This window comes from Crocuta crocuta, unplaced genomic scaffold (assembly GCF_008692635.1).
Source record: "Crocuta crocuta isolate KB4526 unplaced genomic scaffold, BGI_CrCroc_1.0 scaffold1449, whole genome shotgun sequence".
Lineage (NCBI taxonomy): Eukaryota > Metazoa > Chordata > Mammalia > Carnivora > Hyaenidae > Crocuta > Crocuta crocuta.
In genome coordinates this window covers 1-12506 of record NW_027528621.1, presented here as the reverse complement: position 1 = coordinate 12506, position 12506 = coordinate 1, and the positions used below count along the sequence as shown (strand labels likewise).

The 12506-nt window shown below is 39.9% G+C and overlaps 1 protein-coding gene across 1 annotated transcript; it reads left to right on the top strand.

Annotated features, from left to right (window-relative positions):
• Window positions 1-805: 805 nt before the first annotated feature.
• On the top strand, window positions 806-1777 carry LOC144224174 (olfactory receptor 2B8-like). The gene has a single exon (XM_077755044.1). It carries the CDS (start codon window positions 806-808, stop codon window positions 1775-1777), a length of 972 nt encoding a protein of 323 aa, XP_077611170.1.
• Window positions 1778-12506: the final 10729 nt, after the last annotated feature.

Here is a 12506-nt window from a genome sequence, read left to right as displayed (position 1 = left end):
TGTCATTCATAGCCATTGTTTTCTTACTGATTTTCTGCTTAGATGATCTGTCCATTTGTGTAAGTGGGATGTTGAACTTCCCTGCTATTATGGTATTATGATCAATGATTTTCTTTATGTTTGTGATTAATTGATTTATATATATTGGGTGTCTCACATTGGGAGTGTAAATATTTACAATTGGTAGATCTCTTTGGTGGATAGACCCCTTAATTATGATATGCCTTTCTTTATCCCTTGTTACAGCCTTTATTTTAAAATCTACTTTGTCTGATATAAGTATAGCTACTCCAGCATTCTTTTGATGGTCATTATCATGATATATCGTTCTCCATCCCCTCACGTTCAATATAGAGGTGTCCTTAGGTGTAAAATGAGTCTTTGTAACCAGGATATAGATGGGTCTTTTTTTCTTATCCATTCTGGTACCATAGGTCTTTTGATTGCAGCATTTAGCCTATTTATATTGGGTGTGATATACATACATTTTTATGGTACTTTAAGTCCTAGTACGTACAGACTGAAAGACCTTATGTTCCTACCACTGATGCAAACACAAGGTACATTATTTGATTTTGTATAATAAATATGAATGATTTCTTGTTATGATAATGTGAAACTATTGGTGTAAACTATGCAATTTTGGTAAGTATATCATTTATTCAAATAGTTAATGATAAAATTCCATGGCCATGTCTTTCATATGATGTATGATCTGACTAGCCCCACCAAGTCTCTTTATTGGAGATTTCTTTTAAAAAGTGCTAAATACTTGGTCTTGACAGGAAACATGTGGTAAGAAAGGATGGAGCAGAAAAATGGAAGTTCCTTCACTGGGTTTATCCTGCTGGGCTTCTCTGACCGGCCTCACCTGGAGCGAGTCCTCTTTGTGGTGCTTCTGATCTTCTATCTGCTCACCCTGCTGGGAAACACGACCATCATTGCCCTGTCCCGCCTGGACCCACACCTTCACACTCCCATGTACTTTTCCCTCTCCAACCTAAGCTTTCTGGACCTGTGTTACACGACCAGCACTGTTCCTCAGCTCCTGGTTCATCTCAGGGGAGCAGACAAGTCTATGTCCTTTGGCGGCTGTGTAGCTCAGCTGTTCATCACTCTAGGGTTGGGAGGCACAGAATGCATCCTCTTAGGGATGATGGCATTTGACCGCTACGCAGCCGTCTGCAGGCCCCTGCACTACACGGTGATCATGCACCCTCGTCTCTGTGCCCTGATGGCTTCTGCATCGTGGTTCATTGGTTTTGCCAACTCCTCATTGCAGACGGTGCTCATTTTCCTTGTACCACTTTGTGGGAGAAATAAAATAGATCACTTCTTTTGTGAGGTCAGTGCCCTGCTCAAACTTGCCTGTGTTGACACCACTGAGTATGAGTCAGAGATTTTATTTTTCAGTATGATCTTTTTTTTCATACCTGCGTCATTAATCACGTTCTCCTATGGTCGGATTGTGTGGGCCGTCTTAAGAATAAAGTCAGCCAGAGGCCAGAGGAAAGTGTTTGAGACATGTGGATCCCACCTCACGGTGGTCTCCCTCTTCTATGGCACGGCCATCTACATTTATGTCCAGCCCAGTAACAACTACTCCCAGGATCAGGGCAAGTTCATTTCTCTCTTCTACACCATCATAACCCCTATGGTCAACCCCTTCATATATACCCTGCGGAACAAGGATGTGACAGGAGCAATAAAAATGGTGCTCCTTCGGAGCTACGACTCCAGATGCCTTGGGGGAAGACCCTGTGATGGAAGACTTTGAATGTCAGAGCCGTTAAGATTTTGTGTCCTGCTCGTGTCATCCAACATTTTCCTTAATGACTCTTCAAGAGAATTTCCTTTTATTCTTTTATACAAGTGATTGTTCAAACTCTAAGTTCATGGATTCATTGCAGCTTCCAGAGATGCTGAATAAGTGTTCCTAGACCATCTGCATCATATTCATATTTATTTAATAATAAAGTTTCACAGGATTTTATGTCACCCCCATTTGGGAACACTATTCCATTTCTAATTGCAAGGGAGAATTATGCACACATCATAAAAGCATAGCAAAATAGGAATAGACCACTAAATCACTGTAATCAATATTAACATTTTAGCATTTTCTAGCAATGGCTGAAGAGGTATCATCTTTTCTTTCATTTTGATCATGGCTCTATTGGAATGTCCATAGGCTGTCTGTATCAGAGGTTTTTCCAAGAAGTNATTAATTTTTATTAGTTTTTTTAAGTTTTTATTTTATTTTTTAATGTCTTTATTTTATTTTGAGAGACAGAGACAGAGAGCGAGCGAGGGAGGGGCAGAGAGAGAGGGAGACACAGATACTGCAGCAGGCTCCAGGCTCTGAGCTGTTAGCACAGAGCCCGATGTGGGGCTTGAACCCACGGACTGTGAGATCATGACCTGAGCCGAAGTCGGACACTTAACTGACAAAACCACTCAGGCGCCCCTAAGTTTTTATTTTAATGCTATCATAGCTAGCCTGCAGTGTTATAATATTTTCCTGTGTACTGTATAGTAATTCAACATTTCGGCCATCACTAGTGTACTCCTAAATCCCCATCACTTATTTAACCCATCCCCCCACACCCTCCCCGGTGGTACCAGTAAGCCAAGACAAGGAATGAGAGATTCTAAGTTCACCTGTCCCTACTTTCGTAGCCCTATTGTGGCCTGAGGGCTGATGTGAGTTCGCATAACGACAGGGTGTATAGTGTGGGTAACTGCTCTCTGAGCAGACCCTATACCTCCTGCTCGCACACTACTGGATCCGTCATCAGAGTGCAGTCACCCCTATAAGACGCTCCTGTGTCTCCTAGTCTGTACATTTTACCACTGCTGTCTGCCAGAGTCCTGCTCTGACCAGTCTCCCTGAGGAACAGGAACAGGTCACAGATCCCCGGCAGCCCCTCCCTTTGCAGGTGACTCCTTTTCAGATGCTTGTTTTGTGACATAGATGAGAGCTTTCTTTCACCTTTGTGGTGTTGTGGCATGTTTGAGACCTGGTGGTGAGGACTCTGGGAACCACTGTGTGTGGACACATGGTTTATGGGGGAAGGAGGATTGTAATGCAGAAAGGAGAGGGTGAATGATTGGAGGTCAGAGGATCAGGGGAAGGGGTTCCTGATGTGGCCTTAGGAACAGGACTCTGACTTTTGGGAGGAGACATTTCCTTCTTTCCCCAGGGTTCTTCTAACTGTTTTGGAATTAAATTCACAGGAGACAGAGTAACAGGAGAAAACACCCAAAGTTTTCTTACCTGCACACGGAGGCCCAGTCAGGAAATTGACACCCAATGGAATGACCAAAGTAGGTGGTTTTTATACCTTTTTTAGGGAGATACTTCATGTGTGCAAAATTGACAGGAGACAGAAAACAAATTTTTGGAGCTTCAGTTAGTAGGGAATTCTAAGTGGAATTTGGGCTGAGGTAGTAGATTTTTAAAACATTAGCCGTTTTATTTCTATAGCTTTCTCAACTCTAAGCGGTCTTTTACTTCTTAGTCCTGGGTGGGGTCTTTTATAGGGGAGGTGTTTCCTGCTTCCAGGGGGACAGAAGAGGGTATGATGTCCTCGCACCTGCCCTTTCCACAGTAGCTTCTATTCAAAATAATCACTATGCTGTTGAGGTCCATATTGGGGGGCCTCCCTGGGTCCCCGCACTGGCTCCGCTTTAAAATTTTAATTGTATTTACGTTGTTTGGCAGATGTATTTTAACCAATGTGAACTGAATAAAATATATGAGGTCTTCAAGAAGTGCAAGTTCTGATTAGTGAACCATTTGTGAGGATAGTTTTAAACTCTTTTGAAAGTGAACTTGTTCAGTCATTGCACCTGTGTGTTGAGTGTCACTGAAGCATCCTGGACATTTTTAATGATTGAGTTATTTTGGATCCTCATGATCAATGGCGTGTCGTTATTAATGGTCAAAGCCTTTCTCAAGAGTCCCCCTGATTCTGTGGTAGCAGGTCAAAAGTAGTACTTTCCATGCATTTTAAATATTATTTTAATGTTTGTTTATTTTTGAGTGAGGGAGAGAGAGAGAAAGAACAAGTGGGGGAGGGGCATAGAGAGAGGGAGACAGAGGATCCAAAGGGGTCTCTGCGCTGACAGTGGAAAGCCTGATATAGGGCTCAAAGTCAGCAACCCTGAGATCTCGACTTCAACTAAAGTTGCATGATTAACTGACTGAGCCATCTAGGCTCCCTCTTTTTTTCATGTATTTTAAAGTCCTCATTTCAAGCACTTGGAAACACTGAAACAGTTTTGTCAGACTCTTTTTGGAAAGTTCTTTCTTAGTTTATCTTCAGGAAAGAGAACTCTGTTTTAATGTAATTAAAGAAAGCATGTTGGCTAAGAAGGTATTCGTTTTAGCCTGAAATTAACCTCTCCCAAGTTTCACTGTCCTTCTTGGAAAAACCATCTGTATTTCCCAAAGAATGTTTCTCCTCATGTTCTACCACAACATGTTACATTTTGGTTTGCATTTGGAGTGAAGCAGCATATATATTAATATATTATTATACACTTGCACACACGGACATGCTCATGCACAAACATGTGCTCCATATCTAGTCTCCTGTAGTCCCTACTCTTAACACTTTTGTGAAGATGATTAGTAGAAGAAAATATGTTTCCTTTAGCTTATACTACTCAAAAGTGACTGGCTTATAAATGATATATTTCCAGTATGTTCTGAAATATAAATACATCCTAGTGTATATTAACAGTTTATTCCTGTAGGTCACATTGAAAGGAAAAAAAAAACAACACTTTCTAGGAGGTGGTGGGTATACTGGTTATTGGTAGAATCTTGTACCACTCAAGCGTTCCATGGAGCAAACTATACCCTTATAGGTGTAATAACTTAAAATTTAGAATCACAGACTTTCAGTCTTTGCATTGGAATTTGGATCACAAAGAGTAGGCTATGTGAGTAGGTAGGTTAACGCTAGAATAGCCTCATTCAATAACTGTCAATGTGTCAATGTGTCCAGTGTCAAGAATTGTGTTCTCTATGTTGTCTTCTAGGAGTTTTACAATATCAGGTCTTATGTTTTCATGTTAATCTATTACAAGTTAATTTGTTTGAGTGGTGTAATATAAGGCTCCAGTTTCATTTTTCTGAATGTATTTACCCAGTTTTCTCAGGACGATTTATTAAAGAGACTATGTTTCCCTGTGAATATTCTTGATTCCTTTTTTAAATATTAGAGTTCATGGTCAACTTACTGTCCATCAGAGGGTTCATACTGGTGAGAAACTCTATGTATGTACAAAATGCGCAAAGGCCTTTAGACAGTGTACAGCCTTACTCAACATCAGAAGCTCAATATTGCCGACAAACTATATGAATATAAAGAATGTGGGAAGGCCTTTCTGTGTGGCTCTGCCCTTCAAGTACATCAGTAACTCCCTACTGGTGAGAAACCATATGAATGTGAGCAATGTGGGAAGCCTTTGGTCATGGCTATCATCTTATTCTTCATCATAGACTTCATCCTGGAGAAAAACCTTATGAATGTAAGGAATTTGGGAAGGCCTTGAGTCGTTATTCCAAACTTATTTCACAGCAAAGTATTCATATTGGTGTTAAACCCTAAGACTGCAAGGATCATGGGAAGGCTTTTAGATTCGTCTCACAACTTACACAACATCAGAGTATTTGTATGGTGAGAAATCTTGAAAATGTGAGGAATGTGGGAAGTCCTTTAGACAATATTCGCACCTCACCCATCATCTGAAAATTCATAATGTAAAAATATAAGGTAGGTTTTCACTCCTGTGTTGTAGAACACCCTATAAATGTAGTAATTAATTCCTTTTGTTTCCTTCATGCAGGCAACTGACTTGGCATAATAGATCTTATACCATTAAAAGAACATGTTAATTTCAAGTATTCCACCATTGCTTAAACCTGATAAACTTCACCTTTACTCTAAAAACAAATCCTATCAATGCAACAAATGTGGGAGACACTTATCTCCATCCCATCACTTTCCTACTTGTATTATATTCACAAGATATTTAACTGCTCTGTGCTCTAATTTTTTCATTTGTGAAATGGTAATTTAATACTGTGGCAGAGTAAAGATTGCTCCAAGTTCTTTGACATTTTCCCCCACATCTCCACCAAGAGCACCCAAGTCTGCACTCTACTTCCCTTCCACTTAAGGCTGGGTAGACAGTGACCACTTTGACTAGTAGTAGTGTTGTGCCAGTTTCTATCCCAAACTTTGCTGGTATATTTTACTTCATCTCCTTGGAATCCTCTCTTAAGCTTAGGCTTTTTCCGTTAAGAAGTTTGGCTGGTCAGCTAAAGAGACGTCATGGAGAGCCCTAGCCCATGTAGAAAGAAAGAAGCACCCTTCTGAATCCAGTCTTCCAGACATGCCTACCAAGACACCAGACATTTGAGTGAAACAGTATTGGATCCTCCAGACCAGTCAGCAGCTGGATGCTACTGAGTGACTTCAGCTGATACCATATAAAACAGATGGATCTACCAACGGAGACCCTGCCCAAACTCCTGACCCACAAGACCATGAGACCAAATGAAATGACTGTTGTTTCAAGCCACTAAAAATCCCGACACCCCCCCCTCAAGACCTAAAGGAGATCTGTGACCACCAAACCAGCCCTGCAAGAAATATGAAAAGGACTTCGTTGAGTGGAAAGACCAAAAGTGGCAAAGGCTAGAAGGAAATAGAAAATATCTCCAGAAAGGATGACAGAAGAAGAAATAATATGGCACCAAATACATATCTTTCCATCATTAGTCCAAATGTAAATGGACTAAATGCTCCAATTAAAAGTTATAAGGTGTCAGAATGCATAAAAAAACCAAGACCCATATATGCTGCCTACAGAGACTCATTTTATACCTAAAGACACAGGCAGATTTAAGTGAGAGGTTGGACAAACACTTATCATGATAATGGACATGAAAAGAAAGCCGAGGTTGCAATACTTGTACCAGCAAACTGAAAACAAAGCATGTAACAAGAGATGAAGAAGGGCATTAAGCACTAATAAAGGGGACACTTGAACAAGAAGATGTAACAAATCTAACAATTGTAAATATTTATTCCCCCAACATTGTGTCACCCTAATTCATAAAAGAATTAGTAACAAACATAAAGGCACTCATGGACAATAATATAATAATAGTAGGGGACTTTAACATTCTACTTCCCTAAATGGACAAATCCTTTTTTCCACAATCATTCGCTTCCACAAAGCGAAAATCAATGAGGAGGCAATGGATTTGGATGACACACTGGATCTGATGGACTTAACAGATACATGTGCAACATTCCATCCTAAAGCAGCAGAATACACATTCTTCTCGAGGGCACATGGAATATTCTCCAGAGTAGATCACATACTGAGTCACAAATCAGGCATGGGGGGAACTGAATAGGTCGTTTGGTTAAGCACCTGAGTCTTTTTTTTTTTTTCATATTCTTTTTAATTTTTAATGTTTTATTTATTTCTAGGAGAGAGAGAGAGAGAGAGACAGCGTGAGCAGGGGAGGGTCAGAGAGAGAGGGAGTCACAGACTGAAACAGGCTCCAGGCTCTGAGCTAGCAGTCAGCACAGAGCCCGACGCGGGGCTCGAACCCACGAACCGTGAGATCATGACCTAAGCGAAAGTCGGACGCTTAACCGACTAAGCCACCCAGGCGCTCCAAGCACCTGAGTCTTAATCTCAGCTCGTGTCTTATCTAAGGGTGTGATTTCAAGCCCGGTGTTGGGAGTGTTGGGCTCCATGGTGGGCCAGGAGACTAATTAAAACAAAACAAAACATAAATCAGGTATCAACAGACACGAAGAGACTGCGATTGTACCATGCATATTTTCTGACCCCAGTGCTATAAACCTTGGGTCAGCATCACTAGATAATGCCCCACAAGTATCAAAGTGTTTTGAGCAGATGAAGACTGGCAGCAGTCAGCGAGGTCTGGGATGAAAAGCAAAGTAGCAGGTGTGATACCCAGAGTGTATTGTATTTGCCCGTTCTCCCCATAACTATCAGGATGGTATCTAACTGGTAAGGGAATAACTGGGAAAATTCAAATGTAAGAATGTTTTCAACAGGACGTAGTTTATGTCTTAGGCTGAATATGATAAATGAACTGGAAATTATGAATCTAGAAGAAACAGTCACAAACCACCCATCAACTTCCTTCTATTTTCTGTAGTGATTATTTTAACTCTCCTGCTAAACTGAAAATCATTTGGAACTTAAATGCAAAGGCTAGCTGAATTTAAGTTACCATGTATGTTTTATTAAAAAGACATAAGTTTTAAAATGGTTTAAGCACATCATTAAAACATATGGTTATAAACTTTACAGTGTTTTAGAGGATTTGAGGTTTGTTTTCCCTAGAGTGTTAGAAGTTTGGTAGGATTTAGTGACCCCCTTCATATTCATGCTAATATTTAGCTTTGTGATGCCATATAACTTGGTTATAAATGAAATGAAATGAGGAATTGATTCACATACTTATATTTAAGGTTAAGGAACTTAATGGAATCTTCCTTATATATTTATATGTAAATTTTTTGGACAATTGTGAGGGAAAAATCTTAAGTGTTTTGTAAAACATGTAGGTCATTCACAGATGGCAGCTAAGGTAGTTGGGATGGTCTAGGGAGTTATTGTCCTCTGTGAGATATGTGAACTAATAAAAGAGACAGATTAGGTCTCCTCCGGCATTGTCCTCCATCGTCATTGTCCCTGAGGATTGCCACGTGTGGGCAGCACAGTGACATGGGCTCATTAAGACTGTGGGGCATCAATGTTCCCCGGAGAGGTCAGCAGGGGAATGGACTTGGTTCTCTGTGCCAGCACAGCTACAACTCAGTGTCATGGCACCCTTTCCTGCTCATAAGGGCCTCACTGTCACACAGGCAGGTCATCGTACTCAGGACACCATCCTGAAAGTTTGCAATTGTCTTCATCATCTACCTTCTAGAGGCAAAGTGCAGATCTCTGGTACTACATGAAGTCATCCTGAGAAAGCATCCTTTCTTAAGAAAAATTCATGGATGAGCCACTGCTGGTATAGTCAACCTTTGCATTTACTGCAAACACTGAATGATTCTACATGTCCTCATTCCAATCCTAGAACTGTATTTAGGCAGTAACTTGAAGTGAGGTAGGGAAATAGCTTAGATCCCGAAAGAGAAGGCAAAAAAAGGTGAGTAAAATGGAACTAACTCCCTTTGTTGCTCTAGGAATTGGCAAGTCAATTTATTTTCAGTTACAATTGTTCTTGAAACAAAAATATGAAATGATTTGCATATATGGTCAATTGTCTAAAGGAAGGAGTTGACTATGGAATTCAGCAAATACAAGAATTAAATTTAATTGTTCATTACAAATGCCACCATGTCATTCCTAGACATTTCATCTATTTTAGTACATTCATTATACCTCTCTATGCTCGTGCAGAAAATAATTTCAATATGCATATTAACTGATGATAAAATGTCATTTATGCATAATTACATCGTCCATGCTTTCCTTTGATTCCTTATAGTCTGTGAAATAAGACAATATTTGTTCTCTATGTGTAAACTCACTGTCAGTATTTATATTTCCTAAATGCTTACTTCCTCCCTTAGGAGTTACCACAAAATATCTAAAATATATACGGAGTTTGTAAATGCTATGTTGAAAATTACAAAAGGCAAGTTCCATTTTGTGAATATTATGTCAATGCATCTGTATTTTGACTTTATTGTTAACAAGAAAAGCTGATCCTTCCCATGGGTACGAATAGCAATATGATGAAGAAAAAAGTAGTATGAAGCCTAAATGTTTACATAATTAATCAATTAGGAAAGTGGCAGGTTGTGTGTGTGTGTGTGTGTGTGTGTGTGTGTGTGTGTGTGTGATTGCACTGAGGTGATGTATAAAGTACAATAGGTCCCATCCTTCTATCCTTGTACATGATCATGAATGGACTCTTGTATGAACACCATTGGTGACCTGCTCAGACGCTCTTTACCTGCTGGTGCTCCAGTGCAAACACGATTTGTTACGAGTATNCTGCCAAGGCAGGACAGAACCTGATGCAATTCATGCTCCAGAGCCGGGCTGTCCGATGCACTAGGACGTATCCACAGGAAGCTATTTCAATTTAAATTCATTACAATTAAAATGTAGTTTCAGTTTCTTGGCTCATACATTTTCTTATTTTTTATTTTTGTAGCTAAGACATTTTATTTTTATTATGCTTCTTGATTTTTTTATTTCATTTGAGAGAGAGAGAACAAGCAGGGGAGGGAAAGAGAGAGGAGGGTGTATGGAGGATCTCAAGTGGGCTCTGTGCTGACAGCAGAGACCCTAATGAGGGACTCGAACTCACCAACAGTGAGTCAAAGCTGGATAGTTAAGTGACTGATCCACCCAGGCACCCCTGTACATAGCACATTTTAAATGCGCAGGTAGCGACAGGTGGAGAGGGAGTGAGGACGGAGTATTTCTACCATCAGACACGGATGGTTATACTGGAGAGTTCTGCTCAGTATCTCACGGGATCAGGCTCATGCTCTGTTCCACGCGAGACCACATCCTTGCTTAGTGGCATTCTCTGCTCTGTTTTCCTTCCCTGACCCCGTTTATCCCGAGAGCATTCCCTGAGGAAACGACACGCAGTGGAATTCCTACTTCACCCCCTTCTTCCGTAGAACCTGCCCTACGGCAGCGTCAGTGTCCATCAGCTCTCACTTCCTGTCTAGTGATGGCTGCAGCCCCTCACTTGCTCGTCCTCCATTGTCACCGCGGGTCTGTTCTCCTGTATGTGAGGTCAGCTCAGACCTGTGAGACGGAAGCATCATGAGAGCAGCAGCGGTTCAGTGGTAGCCCTGGGGCTGCGGAAATCTTGCCCGCACTTTCTCAGGATTCATCAGGAACTGGACAGGGCAGCGTGTGTGTGTCAGTGTATCAGTGAATGTCATACATTGGAAATGTCTTATATAGAGACATTGTTCTGAGATTTTTGACTTTAAAATGTGTGTACATATGAATATCTAGTGTGGAAATTTGTATTCTTGACTAAAATGTTAGAGTTTTGTGTCAGTTTGAACAACTATGCAAACGGTAAACTACTCCTTTATCATCTAATGTGTGTCAGTACTAAGCATTTAACATCTTTCATTGATGCCTGTTCTCCGAATTACTGTTGTAAAATTGTGTTCTTGTGAGGTGTCATTTCAATATATACTTTTTTGATGGTCGTCATTACATAAAATGCCACTTGTTTTATAGAATCTATTTTTATTTTAATAATATTTTCTCCCTTTTTATATGTAATGGTTACTCTTTTCAAGTATTTATTTTTTGTATGTAAAGTAATATTTTATGCATAATTTTTATTACTTATTTGTCTGTATCATAATTTCATGACAGTTGAGGTCCACATTCTTATATATATATATATTTTTTGGAACCCACACATACACATAAAATCCTGTAAAGCAGCAAGAAATTTGTACAAATTCATTTCACCAGGGATTTATCTTTTCCTCACTTTCTTTCTAGTCCTTATTGGTATGATAATGTTGAAATACATCATTACTTTCTTCTAATGTTGCAGTATTATATTGGTGGTATTTTGGGTGAGTTGGCATTTTATGTTTGCCGTCCTTCACTTTAGTGAGTGTTTCCTTTATAAAGCACATTTCAAAATTTGTCAGCGTGGTGGATCAGTTGGGTAAGCCTCCAACTCTCGACTTCAGTTCAGATTATGATGTCACAGGTGTGAGGTTGGGCTCTTCTCTGACAGTGAGGAGGCTACTTGGGATTCTCTCTCTGTCTGTCTCCATTTCTCTCTTCCTCCATTTGTCTATGCTCCTCTCCTGCTTCTGCTTGCTCTACTTTCTCTCTCTCTCACACAAAATAAATAAACTTAAAAATATTTTTAAAAAATTGTCAGCTGTGTGTTTCAGATAAATGTATGTATATTTCTGCAGTTGTGCATGAGACTGAAGCATGGTTTATTTTTATTTGCTCTTCTGAATAGCTGTGAGTAAGGGGATCTTCCTTGTTGTGGCACATCGAGACTGTCTCACATACTGTTATAATTAATTCTATTAAAAATTGTTTGTATATAGATTTTGTTTTTCGGGGATCACTGATCAACCTTTATAGGAAATCCAAGGAGGCATAAAAAAGTGTGAAACACTACATCCTTTATTCAGTGTCTATGTCAGTGTTGTACCAGTTTCTTTCACACATCGATGGGTCTACCCCTAAACTTGATTCAAATTTTAAAACTCTTGTAAGAATTAAAAATGTACTGGATGCCTACCCATGTGGATATGATAGAACTGAAATACTTGTCTTCTGATGCCTCATTCATTGGTATGTTACTATGCTCATTCAGTACTAGGCAGCTGGATGAAAATGTCATCAGACGAGCCTTGGAGCCCTAGGGCTGGCATTATATAATTAATATATTTAATAATATATTATTA